Source organism: Pteropus alecto, unplaced genomic scaffold, assembly GCF_000325575.1.
Source record: "Pteropus alecto unplaced genomic scaffold, ASM32557v1 scaffold259, whole genome shotgun sequence".
Lineage (NCBI taxonomy): Eukaryota > Metazoa > Chordata > Mammalia > Chiroptera > Pteropodidae > Pteropus > Pteropus alecto.
Genome location: NW_006442492.1, coordinates 214479 through 232557, shown reverse-complemented (window position 1 = coordinate 232557; position 18079 = coordinate 214479). Strand labels below are relative to the sequence as shown.

The following is an 18079-nucleotide window of genomic DNA, read 5'->3' as shown; positions in this document are numbered from 1 at the left end:
ATTCCTGCAGGTGCAGCAGCTTCCACTGACACTAATGAAATACGGAAGAAACAAAGCAATTTAAAATTCCAATAAAATTAAAAACAAACCTTTGGCCGCACAACAGATCCAATTATGTAGCCGCTGCTGAGTACAGCCTGGGGGATGGAAAGAAGGTCCAGTGCCACCCCGACCATGGGAACCCAGCCTAGGAGAGGACAGAGGCTCAGAGACGAAGGGCTGGACGAGGGCCTGATGGAGTTAGTCCCCTTTTGTGATTTAGCAAATACAAATAAGCTCTTAGCAAACTAAGTCAGGCAACTCCCTTCAGCTCTTAAAAAGTATCTGACCACAACCCACAACAAGCCAACCTGAGGGTAGATAAAATCAGAGGAGACAGAGATCCAAATCTCTGCCTTTCCACACTGTACAGAGGTCCTTGCCAGAGCAGTAACACAGGGAACATAAAAAACGAGTTATACGGATTAGAGAGAAGTAAAACTATCTGCATAGAAACTGCAAGAGATTAAGAATTCAGTAATATTACAAATATAAGATCGACAAACAAATGCCATTGTATCCCTCTACAACAAAAATCGTCACACTTTTTTTTAGTAAAGAGCCAATATATCTTTGGCCCTACAAGCCATACAGTCTCTATGTAACCATGCATCCCTGCTGCATGGCAGGGCTGTGTTCCAATAAAACTTTATTTACAGAAGTAGCAGGCCAGATTTGCAAGCTCCTGCTCTACACCTATAGCAAAGAATTGGAAAATTTCACAAAAAGATACTATTATGATATTTGGAAATTGCTTTATGTGTATGGTAACACACATACCATACAATTCATCTATTCAAAGTATACTAGTGCATACTTTTTAGTATAAATTCAGGGTTGTGCCAGCATCGCCACTATCAAATTCCAGAACATTTTCTCATCACCCCTGAAAGCAATCCCATACCCGTTAGCAGCCCGCATCAGAACCCTAGGCAACTACTAAACTACTTTCTGTCTTTCTAGATTTACCTATTTTGGATTTTCATATAAATGAAATCGTATAATATGTAGCATTTTGTGTCTGGATTTTTTCACTTAGTATAATATCTTCAAGGTTCTTCCACATTGTAGCATGTGTCAGTATTTCGCTGCTTGTTATTGCCGAATAATATTCTATTATTTGGATATACCATGTTTTATTTATCCATTTATCAGCTGACAGACATTGGAACCGTTGCCACATTTTTGGCAATTATGAATATGCTGGTATGAACATTCAAGATTCTGTGTGAACTTTTGTTTACCTTTCTCTTGTGTATACACCTCAGAATAGAATTTCTGGGTTATATGGTAACTCTATGCTTAACTTTTTTGAGGAACCGGTCTCCATCTTACATTCCCACCAGCAATGTAGGAGGGTTCCAATTTCTCCACGTCTTCACCAAAACTTACCATGTCTTTTTGATTCTAGCCATGCTAGTGTGTATGAAATGGTATCTCACTGTGGTTTTCATTTGCATTTCCCTAATGACTAAGGATGTTGAGCATCTTTCTATGTGCTTCTTTGGCCTTTGTATAATCTTCTTTGAAGAAATATCTATTATGCTCTTTTGCCATTTTTAATTGGGTTATCTTTTTATTAAGTTGTAAAAGTTCTTTATATAAATACAAGTCCCTTAACAGATTCATGATTTGCAAATATTTTCTCCTATTCTAGGGTGGTTTTTTCCCCCCGACTTTCTTCATGGGTGTCCTTTGAAACACTAAAGGTTTTCATATTAACGAAATCAAAATTTCTTTTGTCACTTGTGCTTTTAGTGTTGTATCTAAGAAGGCTTTGCTTAATTTAACCCTAGATGTGAAAATTTGCTGTGTTTTAAGAATTTTCTAGTTTTAGCTCTTACATTCAGGTCTATGATCCATTTTGAGTTAATTTCTGTGTATAGTGTGAGGAAGAGGTCTAAATTCATTTATTTGCATACAGATATCTTCTGACCCAGCACCATTTGTTGAAGAGATCAATCTTTCTCTATTGAATTATTTTGGCACCCTTGGCAAAAATAATTGACCAGAAACGTGAGGGTTTATTTCTAGATTCTCAAACCCATTCTGTTGATCTATATGTCTATCCTTATGCCAGCCATGCTGTTCTATTACTGTATCTTTGTAGTAAGTTGTGAAATCAGAAATTGTGAATCCCCCAACTCTGTCCTTTTTCAAAATTGTTTTGGCTTTTTTGAGTTCCATGAATTTTAGGATCGGCTTGTCAATTTCTGCAAAGCCATCTGGGATTTTGATGGGGATTGTGTTGGATTTGTAGATCAATCTAGGGACCGTTGCCATCTTGAAATTAAGTCTTCCAGTCTATGAACGTGGATGTCTATCCATTTATTTAAGTCTTTAATTCTTTCAGCAGTGTTTTCTATTTTTCATATTATGTTTTACTCTTCTTTTGTTAAATTCATTTCTAAGTATTTTATTCTTTTTGATGCTTTTGTAGATGAAACTGTTTTCTTAAATTTTGGATTGTTCATTGTGAGTGTATAGAAATACAACTGATTTTTGTATATCGATCTTATATCCTGTAAACTTACTGAACTTGTTTATTCTAACAATTTTTTAGTGGATTTCTTAGAAGTTTCTGTGTCCAAGATTATGTCATGCATGAACAGAGATCGTTTTACTTCTTGCTTTTCAATATGAATGCCTTTTCTTTTTCTTGTCTAATATCCCTGGCTAGAATCTTCTGTACAATGTTGAATAGAAGTGGCAAGTGTGGACATCTTTGTCTTATTTCTTATTTTAGAGAGAAAATATTGTCTTCACCATTATATTAGCTGTGGGATTTTCCTGGATACTCTTCATCAGGTTGAGGGAATTCCCCTCTATCCTAGTTTGTTGAGTATTTTTATCTTGAAGGGATGTTGGATTATGTCAGATGTTTTTTCTGTATCTACTGAGGTGATCATATGGTAGCTGTCCCTTATCCTGTTGCTATGGTGTATTACATTAATCAAGTTTCGGGTGTTAAATCAACCTTGCATTTCTGGGATAAGTCCTTCTTGGTCATGGTGTATAATCCTTTTTTGTATGTTGCTGGATTCAATTTGCTAGTATTTTGCTGATTTTTGCATATATATTCATAAGAGATATTAGTCTACAGTTATTTTGTTGTATCTTTGGTTTGCTCTCAGGGTAATACTGGCCTCACAGAATTAGTCTGCAAATGTTCCTCCTATTCTCTTTTTTAGAAGAGTTTATGAAAAATATGCATTAATTTGTCTTTAAATGTTTGGTACAGTTCATCAGTGAAGCCATCTAGGCCTGGACTTTTCTTTGTGGGTAGTGTTTTGATTACTAATTCAACCTCTTGTTACAGGTCTATTCACATTTTCTATTTCTTCTTAACTCAGTTTTGGTAGTGTCTACCTATGAATTGTCCAGTCTATCTAAGTTACGATACTATTATAGTTTAGTAAGGAATCTAAAATCCTAAATAAACTTAGACATATGCCATGCACATAGACAGAGATTCAATATAGAAAAAATTCAATCCAATCTCTACATCCTGACCATCTGTGTGTATAACTTGAAAAGCTGATGTTGAAGCTGATAAAGAACAAAGGGCCAAGAATGGCCAAGGTGCTTTTGACAATGAAAGTATAAAGTTGGGGGAAGGCCTAGTTCTGCCATGGCTTAAGGCTGACATTATGGGATCAACAGAGGGACAGAAGGGCCCAGGGGATGGAGCAGAGCATCTAGAAAAGGTTCTACACACATGAGCTCAATCTAGGACAAAGTGGGTCCTGCAGATCACTGGGGATGGATATGCAGCGCTGGAACAACTGGTTATACATATGGAATACATGACATTGGAGCCCTACCTCACACCATATACAAAAAATCTAATACAGTAGTTCTCCCTTATTCATGGCAGATATATTCCAAGACCCTCAGTGAATGAAACCATGGTAGTACTGAACCCTATGTGTACTAGGTTTTTTCCTATACATACCTGTGATAAAGTTTAATTTATAAATTAGGCACAGTAAGAGGTTAACAAAAACAAATAATAAAATAGAACAATTATAACAATATGTGAATGTAGTGTTTTTCTCTCATAACCAATATGGCTACTAAGTGGCTAATGGGTAGGTAGCATATACAGGGTGAAGACGCTAGAAAAAGGGATGATTCACATCTTGAGTGGGACAGAGTGAAACGGTGCAAGATTTCATCATGCTACTCAGAATGGCATGCAATTTAAAACTTATGTTTATTTCTGCAATTTTCTATTTAATATTTTCAGATTGCGGCAGGGGGCCGAAACCATAGAAAGCAAAACCGAGGATAAAGAGGGGGCTAATGTATCATGGAAAACAGAACCATAGCATTCTTTGAGGAAAATGATAGAGAATATCATCCTCAGGATAGAAAGTATTTGCAAACAGAAAGGAAAAAAGCACAAATAATGGAAAAGTTGGACCATATTAAAAGTAAACTGCAGCTCAGCAAAATATACCATAAAATAGTCAAGATGAGCCAAAAGTTGAGAGAGGATATTTGCAGCACTTATAATGGACCAGTATCCAGAGTAGAGAGCCATGGATGTGGCTGCAGAAAGAGCAATGGGAAGGGCAGAGAGCCAGTGGTGGGCGGGACCAAGAGAGAGAGCAGGAGATGAGTGGGGAGGGAAGGGGAAGATGAGTCTGACCAACCTGGGTGTGGATGGAGACAGACAGGAGAAGGTATAAAGAAGGGAGAGAGGAGGCAGCAGTTCCAAAGGGCAAAGACAGAAGGGCTGGCAGCAATGCAGCCAGGCTAGGCGGGAGCACAGGCAAACCAGGGACCTGGGGACAGTGGGCTCTCAAAGATGGAGCCCAGTCAGGGAGCAGGAAAGAGAAACTAAGGCACAGGTAAAAGGCAGGAAATCAGGCTAGGAGAGATTAAAGTATTCCCAGCCCTGACTACATACAGCTCCAGAGCTCCAGCTGGGGCTTAGGGGGTATAAAGGTGTGTGTGAATGTATGTGTGCACCTGTGAGCACCTGCTGGTCTTTATAGGTGCAGGATGTCCCCAAATGAGCACGTGTAAGTTTGCCTTTGTGTGTGCACACACTTGGGTAGAGAATGGACCCTTTGTGCAGTGCCCAGTGATAATAACCACTACCCTGCACTGTCTGGCCCAGAAAGAGCTAGAAGGCAGGCAGCCAACCTTTTCTATGTATTCACTGTCTCTCAAGCCATCCAACATGCATCCTCTTGTTTAATCTTCCCTCTGTCTCTGTCCTCTGAGGGGAAACGGAGGCCAGGGAGCTGTGGTCACCTCTCTGAGGTTCCCCAGCTGGTAACTGGGGCACCTGGATGCACGCCCAAGTCTGGGGTCAAAGGCCCTCAGGCTGCCACCCAGGTCAGTGGGCTGGGGCAGATCAGGGTGTCTGGCAATGACTTTGCCCCTTGTCACAGCCCTCCCAGCAGAGGCCAGAGAACAGCTGTGTCCCCGCCCCGGCCCAGCCACCTTTTTGCGCCCCCTCTTCTGGGCAGCCTCATTAGGGATTCTGCTGGTGCCACCAGCTAATTAGTGTCATGTTAATTGAGCATTCAGGAGGCTGCCACCTCCAAGGACAGAGTGTCAGCAGCCAAGGGGAATGCAGATGTGGGCTGCTTCTCTGTATGGGCTGGGGCCAGGCCCTGTGCCCAGGGACCACTTCTGTCCAAGAGCAGCACTGGACACCCCCGCATTTCAACACAGGTAATGCCCACTGTGACTTCCTGAGCCATAAGGAGATCATTGGTAAAACCTACACTATAAGAAAAATGGCATTTGCTAAACACCTACTGTGTGCCTGGCACACCTTTAATTCTTCCACTACTCCTGTGGGAAAGCTACAGTTAGCTCCATTCATAGCCAAAAAATCTGAGGTCCACTGAGGGAACAACCTGTCCGGGGGGACGCGAGGGGTACGTCCAGTGGGTCAGTAGGAACCTGTGTTCAGCTAGACAGTAACCGAGGAACTGGCGTATCTCCACAGCAGATGCCTGGGGTCCCACAGAGAACCCTGGAGTATGGGACCAGGAATTCTGGGCCAGTGTTGTTCCTCTGCCCCATCCACCACCATTCCCACCTCCACTGCCCCCTGGTGAGCAAGTACCACATGCCTTACAGTGCAACTATGACACGCCCACCTCTCATGAGAGACTGAGGGTCACGTTAAGGGGCTACTCAAGGTCACCCACAGCAAGTGGTAATGTTAGGCGCCAGACCGCTGTGGCCTGACGGGAGTCAGGGCTTCTCACCTCCGTGGTCTCTAAGGTAGAGTCTCTACCCACTACACCCATGCACTCCCCTGCAGTTTCCAAAAGTCAGGGTGCTGCCCAGTCCCGCCCAGCTTTCGTGTCTCCCTGTAGCAACATTAAATCGCACTCAAAAGGCTGCTTTTAATTGGCTTAACATAGTCGTTAATAACCACGTCTACTTGAGGCACCTATAAATGGCTCACAACATTAACTCAGTGGCAGTGATGACTTGTCTGCACTTCCAGCCAGCCTTTTAAATTTCCTGACAAGGCTTTGATAGGCGGAAATAGGGCAGGGGTGGCCCAGTTCACAGGGTGGGCACCTTTGTTTTGCACACAAAAGTGCAGGTTCTGTCTAGCGGCTGCCTTGGGGGCTTTGGAACGGGATTTGCTGGACTCTGCACCACCATTCACGCAGTGCTCCCTGAGCATCTGCTGTGGTTACACCCATTCTTTTAAGTATGGTGAGAAAGAGCAGGGTATCCTCAAAGGTCTCTAAATCTAGCCTAGGAGACAAGTCACCAGACAGCTACAGCATGGAGGTGCTGGGTGCATGTCAGAGAAAACTCCCTGGATCGGTGGGGGGAATCCCAGCTGAGACCTGGAGAGTCAGAGCCAGCAGACCAGGGGGTGTGGGCAACACCTTTTACTTCATTCTCCCAGCACATAATTCAAACATGTACTGTGTGCCAGGCACTAAGCAGACATTCCACCCAACCCCAGATTCATCACTGTTGGGACCCAGAAATGGGGCACTTTCTATGAGAACATGGGGCACAAGAGACAGACACAGACCAGATGAGCAGGGTGTTCAGGTGGTCAGCTCAAGGAGGCATCATCTGAGCTGGAGTCTGAAGGACCAGTGGGATTCTGGTTAACGAGGGAAGATGCATCAGCTTGTAGCCAGCCCGAGTCACAGCATACATGACGCCCAATAACTAAAACCAGGGGCCCAGAGGATGGATGACCAGGGCTCAGATCCTGGCTCACAGGTCCTTTCTGTTCCATTATCAGAAATCTCAAACTGGCAGCCCGTGGGCCACAACCATCCCACCCACCAAGTGTATGGTCTGCCTTGTTATATGTTTGATCATGTCAAAAGTGAATGTCCCTGGGCAGGGCACGTCTGCCCTGAACACCTCAGGCCCTGCCCTGCCTGGGCCTTCCGGCTCTTTCCTGGCCCATCTGTCCTCCAGTGGTCAGCAAAAACATGTGGGAATTTGTGTTTGCAACCCTCGCTTGACACCCTTGTGAGGCAGCTGGGGCTTGGAGGCAGTGGAGGGGGGCGGCTTTAGTGAACTCATCCCCAACAACCGTGGCACCCACTGAGGGTCGGTACCCTTTACAGTCCTCACAAAAACTCTTCCAAGGTCAGCAGCAGCAACAAGAGCATTGTCCCCATTTTACACAAAGAAAACCGAAGTTCAGCGAGGGGTCCAAGGCCAGTCAGTGTGTGGCACGGCCAGGATTTGAACCCAGGTGTCGGAGCCCACATTTACCCCCACCCCATGATGCCTTCTCAAAAAGCCCCTGACCATGTTTGTGCTCTGCTCAGGAACAAACCTAGCCAGATGATAATGGGCGGGAACCAAGGAGGGCCTTGGGCTGCTCAAGGCCAAGGGAAGCAGAAGACGCTTTGACTTGGGCTGCGTCGTGTCAAGGGCAGGACCCCATTAGGAGTGGGAGCCCCACCCTAAAGCCACGGGCAGTTGTGGTTACCACTGGCCATTACAGAAAAACATGAATAAAATGCCCTTTCCTAGGCCGGGCCCCTGCTGGCATCTGGGGCTTTTTTCTTCAGATCTTGGTTCAAACCCCTTTGAGCAAGAAAGGAGACCAAGGCTCATGCGGTACAGTCCCCTGTAACCTCCTCTCTCCACATACCAGTACCGTACACATTTCCCCATGTTGTCAGAACCTTCTAGAACTTAAGTTTTAATGCCCAGCAAGGCATATTGCTGCTGGGGGGCCTCTTGGGTGCTCTGTCTCCTGGGGACAGTCAGGCTACTACCAAGACTTCTTCCTGATGTCTCTTTTTTGTCCTATTTTCTACCCAGTAGCCCTCAGGCTTCTGTTAAAACTTATGTCAGGTCACATCTCTTCTCTGCTCCCACCATCCAATGTGGAACAAGAGCCCAGGTCCTCACAGTGCACTTCGTTTTTTTGTTTTTTTTAAACCAAAAAACGTCACCCGTTTCTCCCATCCACCCCTTCCCACTCTGGCAACCACCAAGCTACTCTCTGTATCTATAAGCTTAGTTTTTTAAATTTTTTAGATTCCACATATAAGTGAGATCACACAGTATGTGTCTTTCTCTGACTTATTTCACTTAGCTTAAGTGCCCTTGAGGTCCATCCATGTTGTCACAAATGGCAAGATTTCATGCTTGTATTATGCCTGTGTAGTATACTATTATATATCTGTATACCACATGTCCTTTATTCATCCATCGATGGACTCTTAGGCTGTTTCCACATCTTGGCTATTATAAATAATGCTGTAATGAACATGAGGGTATAGATATCTTTTCAAGATAATGATTTAGTTTCCGAGGGATAAATACCCAGAAGTAGAATTGCTGGGTCCTATGGTAGTTCTAGTTTTAATTTTTTGAGGAACCTCCATACTGTTTTCCATAGTGGCTGTTCCAATTTACATTCCATTCCCTCCAACAATGCACAAGGGTTCCTTTTCTCCACATCCTTGTCAACACATTATTTCTCGTCTTTTTGGTAATAGCCATTCTACCGGGTGTTAGAACACTGCATGCCCTGCCCCCGCCCCCCGCGCCCCGACCTCTCCGGTTCATCTTCTGTGATCCTCCCATTTATTCTGCTTTCTCAGACTTGCCTCATCCACTCCCCTCAGCCTTTGTGCTTACTGTCCCCACTGCCAAAATCACTCTTTCATCAGCTATCCACATGGCTTCCTCTCTCATCTCTTGATCTTTCTTCAAAAGCCACTTTATCAGAGAAGAGGCCTTCTTCACTGATCACCCTGCCCAAACTAGGCACCACTCCTCTATCTCATCACTATCAGTCCCCAGTACCCTTCTGTGTTGCTTACTATTGCTGTGCGACGAATCACCCCAAAACTCAATGGCGTCCAGCAGCCATTTACTATGTTCAGGAATGCAGACAGGGCATAGTGAGGTTGGTGTCTCTGCTCCATGATGTCACTGAGAGGGGAGGGCCTCTGTTGGAAGATCTGGCCTGGGGAGCTAGAATCTTCTGTAGGCTTGTTCCCTCACACATCATCAGGTGGTTGGTGCTGGCCAAAACACCTACACAAGGCCTCTCCACGTGGCCTATTCAGTAGAATCAGGTCACCAAACTAGTTCATGTTCAAGTGAAGAAAAAACAGGCTCCACTCTTTGTAGGAAGCCTGTCAAAGAATCTGTGGACATGTTTCAAAACCACACCACTTTATTCTTGTTCATGGGGCTTGCTGCTACCCACCATGTTATATAATATTATCTCCCCCTACGAGGCTGTCAGCCCCATGAGCATGGAGACTTTGGTTTGCTTTGATAGCTGCTTCATGTCCAAGGCCCAGGAGAGTGCCTGCACACATGAGGGACTCCAGAAGTGACACTCAGGAAGTGTCAGGAGCTGTCTCTCTGGCTTAGCTTACCCCACGACGGTCTCCCCCAGGTGTCACGACCGGCAGTAAACAGGATGTCTCTGAGGCTGGATGGGTCTGTCTGGCCACAGTCTCAGTACCCATTCAGCACAACATTCCTGAGCACCTACTATGTGTGAGTGGGGACGCGGCAGTGAACAAGCCAACTCAGGGAGCCCACATCTGGTGGGGGAGAAGCCCACAGCAGTCAGGATCAGTGAGTGAATGCAGTGGTGAACCCCAGGCACTGGTGGGACCCCCATGAGGTCCCCTCGCCCAGCTAGGAGAATCAGGGAAGGTGGAGAATAGCATCTAAGCTGGGTCCTGGGGTCCCCAGTGGGCCCATAGGCCCTCCCTTCCCCCACATCAACCCTGTGAACGCTGCCCTCCATCCTTGCCACTGCTTGGAAGCCTGCCCCAGACAGTAGGCTCAGCTGGCTCGTGTGAGGCCTTTTTCTGTGTCTTATGGTGTATCCTCATCCATCTCCTCAGCTTTAATTACAATATATATACACACACACACACACACACGTACATATATATATTCTCCAATATATATATATATATATTCTCCAAACCAAGGTGGCCCAATGGCACTGAACACTGGGGGCTGGGCCCACCTCCGAGGGAGGGTCTGGAACCTTCCACCAAGCTGGGGTTGGGGGCCCAGGCATGCCCGAGTTGCCAGGGACCCCCAAGCCATGGCCATGGTATTCTGGTGGAAAAGGCTGCGTTTGAGGCACCCAGGGTGGCTCCAGAGAAAACTCTTTAGGAACAAGGCATAAAGCAGGGGCCACAGCAGCACCACAGCCAGGCCAGGTTTGAGACAGGGACTCTGGTGACCTCCAAGTCCACCCAAAGGCTCTTACATCCAAAACACCAAAGAGCACTGAGGAGGCCCAAGCAAGCACACATCCCGGTGAGACCGGCTCAGGGCTACCAGCTGGCAGTCTCTAGAAGCAAGGCAGAAGCCTAGGGCAGGAGTAAGAGCTGCCTGCCACATGGCCTCTGATGGGACACCCCCTGCCTCTCTGAGCCTCCATGCTGACTTTATGTCCCCCCTCAAGATCACCCTCCTCCTCATTCTATGGAAGAGGGGATGCCGCATGAGTCTCTTGGCTTCCGCTGGGGCCTGCCTTGAGGTGCAGAGGGAGGGGTGGGAAAGGAGGGTGAAGACGACTGGGAAAGCAGACTAGGTCCTGTTCTCACCTCTGCTCCTTACTGTTTGTGTGGCCTCAGGAAGCTCTGAGCTTCCATTTCCTCATCTGTAAAATGGGGGCCTGTAGTAGTCATATTGCTGAATAACAAGTTGCTCCAAAACTTAGTGACTCAAAACATCGATAATGACGTAGTACCTCTCATGGTTTCTGTGGATCAGGAAATCAGGACTGGCTCCTATGGACAGTTCTACCCAGTCTCTCACGGAGCTGCAGTCAGATGTTAGTTGGGGCTGCAGTCACCTGAAAGTTTAACTGGGGCTGGAGGACCCACTTCCAAGAAGGCTCACGTGGCTACTGGCAGGAGGCCTGTTTGTCCCCATGTGGACCGTCCCCCGGGCTGTTCCAATGTCTTCACATGACAGCTGCTTCCCCCAGAGCAAGCCAGCCAAGAGAGAATGAGCGAGGAGGACGCCGAAGTGCCTTTCATGACCTAGCCCTGGAAGTCACACTCCTTCGCTTCCATAGCATGTCACAGGTCGTACAGGTCAGCCCCATTTGGAGTGGGAGGGGACTACACAAGAACGTGAATACCTGGATGTGAGAATCACTGGGAGCGGGGCGTGGCAGATCTTGGAGGCTGCTTGCCAAATGCCACAACTTGTCTGCTTCCTCGTCTGTGAAATAGGAACCACCTCCCACCTCTCAGGTGCTCCAAACAAGAGGGGCCAAGAAAAGCTATAGGCACGGAGCGTAGGACATACTAAGTGCTCACCCAAGGACAGCCTCTGTGCTACAGTGGCACCACTATCAGCTCCCACAAAAGCCAGAGGGACCAACCCACTCTTGCTGAGCCCTGTTGACCAGGCAGGGGCCAGAGAGGCGCCTTCTTTCCATGAATGGGAACTAGTAACAGGCATTGCTTTTTTTTTTCCTTCTTAAGGTTTTAAACACCTAATTTATTCCATCCATTAGATAGATTTTGTAGATTTAATCATTTTCACAGTTGGTGGCTCATTGGATACTCAAGATAAACTCCAAATGAAAGTATAATGGTGAGGACAAATGAGTTTTCACACCACAATGGCAGAAACTTGCTTGGGAAGAGAGTTTAAGAGGAACAAAAATACATACAGATATAATTTTTTTTTCCCCCGGCAGCCACTTTTGCTGACTATAGTAGGTTACCACAGTTAATTTCACCAGTTTTGTTCATCTGTAAAATTGCATAAAAGTGACATTTTTGTGCTCATTATAGCAGCTGCTGATTTATGGCCAGTAAATGAAGAGCTGGTCCCTTTTCTGCGGGACTCTCTGAGCGGTGCTAAGTGCCCATGAAATTGCTTGTATAATGTAGTTTAAATCCAATCTCGGAGAAAGATTTCCCCCGATGGCCAAAGTGACATTTCCATTCTCCACACTAAGTTTATTTTAGGCCACTTAGATGGGGGCTGCCCCAGGCAGGGTCAGGATGAGGGCCTGTGGCCGCTCTACCTGCCCGGCCCAGGTTAGGCCAGAGGGCCGGAGGGGCGCTGCTCCAGCCTCCTCAGGGTGCTTGGTGCTGCCCACCTCTCCCCGCCCTGCTGCCCTGCCCAGGTCAGACCACATCCCTGCACTGCAGGGCGGATCAGAAAGACCCTTCTTACACAAATGCCTGCCCTGCGCTCCCCTGCTTACAACCTTCCCTCACTGCCGATGTCTTGGGGCTTCTCGCCTACAGCGCTCTTGACAGTCTGGCCGGACAGTTCTTGGTGGTGGGGGCTGTGCTATGCATTGTAGGATGTTTAGTAGCATCCCTGACCTCTGCCCACTAGGTACTAGTAGCACACCCTCCCCTAGTTGCAACAACCAAACATCGCCAGTGTGCCCTGGGGGACGGGGTGGCCCACTGAGAACCGCTGCCCTGCAGGGAAGGGCACCCGACCTAGGATGTTTAGTAGCATCCCTGGCCTCTGCCCACTAGGTACTAGTAGCACACGCTCCCCTAGTTGCAACAACCAAACATTGCCAGTGTGCCCTGGGGGACGGGGTGGCCCACTAGAACCGCTGCCCTGCAGGGAAGGGCACCCGACGCCCTTCCGCTCTGGCCCCGTGCACATCTGCCGAGCTGTCTCTCTCGGTCTTTTCCGCACCCTGCTCTGGGTTTCTGTTCTCTGAATTACTTACAGTTCCTACCTGGACGTGCTTCCCTGCCTCTGGACCTTTGCCAATGCTGTGTCTTCTGCCTGAAATATGTTTCCCTCCCTCCTCCCTCCTTTCACCGCTGCCTCAACTGGGTTGCTCTTTCTTCCAAAAAGCCATTTCTGAAGCCCTCCCTGGCTGAGTGTGGCCTCCCTGAGTCCCTTTGCTGTCTGCCCTCCCATCATGGCACGTATTTTGATCAAATTGGCTTTGAGCCCATGAGGGGTCATGGATGAGGCTCTGGAAAGATAGGACATGGTGTCTGCATTCTGCCCCAGCCCCACTGTTATGCCCATCTGTGCCCAAGCCCATGCCCCTTCCTCTCAGGAAGGCCCTCGTCCCAGGTGGCTGGGGAGGGTAGGAACTCACACTTGGAGAGCACCCATTTCTGCTAATGTGCTCCACCACACATAACTTGTTAAACCTTCACAGCCACAGTGGGAGGTAGTGTTAGCAGTAGCATCACTCCTAATTTGCAGATGATGAAACAGGCTCAGAGTAGTGAAGCCCCCCTCCCAAGTCTCCCTGGGGACACTGGTGGGCCCCGGAATGCCCACAGGGCAGGGAGGAAGGCAGTGTACCTGGGAGACCTTGTAGGGTCCTCCTTGCCTAAGGGCCTAGAGAGGTCACGATCACCAAGCAACTGTGCGCCTCACCCCTCTGCAGACCTGCATGATCATTATCCCCATTACACAGGTGGGGAAACTAAGGCTTAGCCGGGCAAGCAATTTGCACAGGGCCATGCAGCCCCACAACCAGGTCAGACAGCTCCAAAGCTCAGGCAGTCTTTCTAGATGCCTCATGCAGACCCCACCCCATGGAGGGTCCTGGGTCGCACTGAGGAATATCTCAGGACCAGGGAGGAGCTTAGGATGGGAGAAAGGGGTCTGCCCACCAGTGACCTATTTCCCCTGTGGTAAGGGCCAAGTGTGCCCACTGACAGTGGGGACAGTCAGCCTGTCACACAAAGTACATTCTTTGGCCCCGTGCTGACAGCTCACAGAAAAGGCAATAGCCACCACGCTGGCCTTGCAGATGACAGGCAGACTCAGGGAGGGACAGGTGGTTGGGGGAGGCAAAGCCCTTCCTTCTGAACAAGAGAAGGTGAGCACCAGATGAAAGCTGACAGCAGCAGCTCCCACTCACACCAGCTCTCCCCATGCCCGGCCATGCTGGGCTCTGCTCACGGAGCAATGTGCTGTGAACCATCCCATTTTGCAGATGAGGCACCAAGAGGAAAAGTGAAGGGGTAGAAGGAATGAACATCTACCACGTGACACCAAGACAGACACTTGCAGGGTGTGGAGCCCCAGGTACTCCTGTGCTCTGCCGCTGGGTATGTAGCCTGGCAGTGTCTTTGGCAAACTGTTGATGCATTTTCTCCTAAAGCTGAGCATTTGCCTCTCATGTCTCAGCAATTCTGTTCCTGGGCATGTTCCTAACAAGCCACTGAATGCAGTCACTGGGGGCAGGGACACCGTTTATCAGCCCCAAACTGGAACCGACCCAAACGCCATAACATCAACAGGAGGAAGGATGAGTACCTTGCGATGTAGTCACACGTGAACAGCACACGGCAATGAGAAAAACGAACCACAGCCACCTGGATGGCCCTCCAACACAGCCTTCAGTGATAGAGGCGAATGTGTGTGCATCGCACAAGTCCATCTCACTGCAACTAGTTCATGCAGTTAGAAGTCAGGAGAGCTGCTAACATAGGTGTGATTAGGGACTGGGAGGTGGCACAGTGGCCATCAGGGGACTGGCAGTGTCCTATCCCATAACCCAGGTGGTGGTATATGAGTGTGTCCTGTTTGTGGAAGGTCAGCAAGCTAATACGTGTGGTTTCCTTTACATACTTTACACTTTGATCCAAATCTTAAAAATTGAGGAGTGAATGAAGGAGCAAGTGAATAAATGGAGAAATGAGCAAGGGAAGGGCAGCCCCACAGCTAGCTCCAAGACTGTTTCTGGGGAGCAGCAGAGGGTGTGGCTCCGGGACTCCCCATGTCACCAGGTTGGTGCTCACCTGTGCTTTCCTCTCCTCACTTGTCCCCACAGGCGAGACGGTGGCCAGCTCCATGCATTCCTCCCGCTACCCAAGCCCAGCCGAGCTGGATGCCTATGCTGAGAAGGTAGCCAACAGCCCACTCTCCATCAAGATCTTCCCCACCACCATTCGCGTGCCCCAGCACAAGCACCTCAGCCGCACTGTCAATGGCTATGATACCAGCGGCCAGCGCTACAGCCCCTACCCGCAGCATGCTGCTGGCTACCAGGGCCTGTTGGCCATCGTCAAGGCCGCCGTCTCCTCCTCCAGTGTGGTCGCACCCGCTGGGCCCGCCAAAAGCGTGCTTAAGAGCGCCGAAGGCAAGCGGACCAAGCTGTCGCCAGCTGCCGTGCAGGTGGGCATTGCGCCCTACCCAGCACCCAGCACCCTGGGGCCCTTGGCCTACCCCAAGCCACCTGAGGCGCCTGCCCCACCGCCTGGCCTCCCCACGGCCGCTGCCACCGCCTCCTCTGTCATCCCCCTGCCTGGCCGCGGCCTGGCCCTGCCGCCTTCCAACCTGCCCTCCATCCACAGCATCCTCTACCAGCTCAACCAGCAGTGCCAGGCCCCAGGCGCCGCACCTACTGCCTGCCAAGGCGTGGCTGTGTCCCACCCCAGCCCGGCCAAGCATGGCCCAGTGCCCAGCTTCCCCAGCATGGCCTACTCGGCCGCTGCGGGCCTGCCCGATTGCCGAAAAGGCGCCGAGCTGGGCCAGGGAAGCACAGCGGCCTTGACATTGTCTGGGGCCACCAAGCCTGCAGGGTATGTGGACAGCGGCCTGGATTACCTGCTGTGGCCACAGAAGCCACCCCCACCACCACCCCAGCCACTGAGAGCCTACAGCGGCGGCACAGTAGCCAGCAAGTCCCCCGAGGCTTGCGGGGGGCGGGCATATGAGCGGGCCAGTGGGTCGCCCCTCAACTGTGGCGTGGGGCTGCCCACCAGCTTCCCCGCGGGTCAGTACTTCACCGCCCCCTGGAACAGCGTGTTGGTGACCCCCACCAGTGATTGCTACAACCCAGCAGCAGTGGCAGTCACCGAGCTGGGGCCCGGGGTAGCCAGGGAGCTGGCAGGGCCCCCCGCGGAGGCCCTCTCAGGCCTGCCCAGCAAGAGCATGTGCAACACGGCTGTGCTCAGCAGCAGCCTGCAGTCGCTGGAGTATCTCATCAATGATATCCGGCCGCCCTGCATCAAAGAGCAGATGCTGGGCAAGGGCTATGAGACAGTGGCAGTGCCCCGGCTGCTTGACCACCAGCACGCCCACATCCGCCTGCCTGTCTACAGATAAGGCCCACCTGGTGGACACAGAGACAGATGGACAGGGCACCGATGGGGGAAGGCAGGCCACAGAGCAGAGTGGGCAGCGTGCAGGGCCACCTAGCCCCACCCTGTGCCCATTGATACCCACAGGGAAGCCAGGCTGGCTGCTGCCATGCCTGTTGGAATTTGGCAGGGTGACCGTGCTCACAAAGGCCCCTCCCCCATCAACTGCCCCAGGACATGGGGAGGGCTCCAGGGCAGCTGCTGATGTCCTTGCCTTCCTCCATCCACACTGGCAGAGGCAGGGAGAGAGAAACCACTAAAAATAGGAGTGGTTCCTTCTGGCCCTCCCAGGAGAGGAGCTCAGGCTGGGTTGGGATGCAGGAGGAACTGTGATGGTCTGGAGTCAGAGTGGGATCAAAGCAGCCCTCAGGGGTCCGATAGCTCCTCCCCACCACAAGCTCCCCAGTCACCTGGAAAAGGAAGAGAAGGAGCCTATAGGAAGTCCCTGGGCTCACAGCGTCCTCCACTGGCCAATCCAGGGAGGACCAGAACCTCACTCTAACAGAGGTTCCAGGGACTACCGGTCTCGCTGCTCCTTTCTCCTCTCCTTCCCCTTCCCGCGTTCCTTCCCAACATAGAAAAATCGCACCCCCATCCCCATTCTCCAAACCCTGGACTACCCAGCTTCCCCTTTCTCTCCAGTAAATCTTACAGGGCTGCTGGGCACAGCTGTATAGGCTGTGCACCGCACAAGGGCACCTCGTCCAAGGAGACACCACTTGCATCCTAGACTTGTATATTTATTACAGCAATTTTCTGAATCTCGAGGAAGGGGTGCCATTTCCCTATTCGCACAAAGGTACCACAGGGGCTAACAACGGGCCTGCCATCTTAGACCCCATCGGAGGGACCCTACCCTGCCCTCTTCGGGGGTTCTCCTAGGACCAGCGAGGGGGCAACCTACTGGTTTTACTTGGGAGAGCCAATGCAACTCCTTTCCTGCCGGCTACCCTCCCAAGGCCTGCCCCGTACCATCGAGCACGGGAAGGCAGGCAGGGGTCCCCCCACTGAGTCCCCAGAGCCCAACCTCCCCCAGCCCTGGCCCCTCTGGCATTCCGGAAGCGGTACTGTATCTCTCTCCAAGGCCTGTTCAAGCACTAAGTGCATTTACAAATCTCTGAGAATGTTTTTTTTTTATACTAAAATTGACCATTATATTCTACTGTGAGAAGTGCGGGTCTGCACTATATTGTTTTAAAAAGGAAGAGAAAGAAAAAAAAGGAAAACACAGATGGTGTCTCAGCTGTGGGATTGTTTTGTGGCTCGTTTTGTGCTTTTTTCCTCCCCTTAGGAGTAAAACCAGCTATCTCCTCCCCTGCTGACCGGCTTAGAGCCCCGAGGAGGCAGGCCAGGTGCCCCCTGGCGCCTCCTGGCACCTGCAGTGCCGGGCCTCTTTGCATTCGGAGTTCCATTTAGTCTTCCAGATCTTCTGAGGTGGACACTGTCATTTGCCTTGTTCACATGTCAGCCAC

At 49.8% G+C, this 18079-nt stretch overlaps 1 protein-coding gene across 1 annotated transcript in view; it reads left to right on the top strand.

The window, feature by feature from the left end:
* Positions 1-17837, top strand: part of FAM222A (family with sequence similarity 222 member A) — a 55012-nt gene extending 37175 nt beyond the window's left edge. Inside the window, exon 3 of the mRNA XM_006922149.3 lies at positions 15296-17837. Coding sequence (XP_006922211.1) covers positions 15296-16572 — 1277 coding nt within the window. The 3' untranslated portion in view covers positions 16573-17837. The remainder of the gene's footprint in view (positions 1-15295) is intronic.
* Positions 17838-18079: the final 242 nt, after the last annotated feature.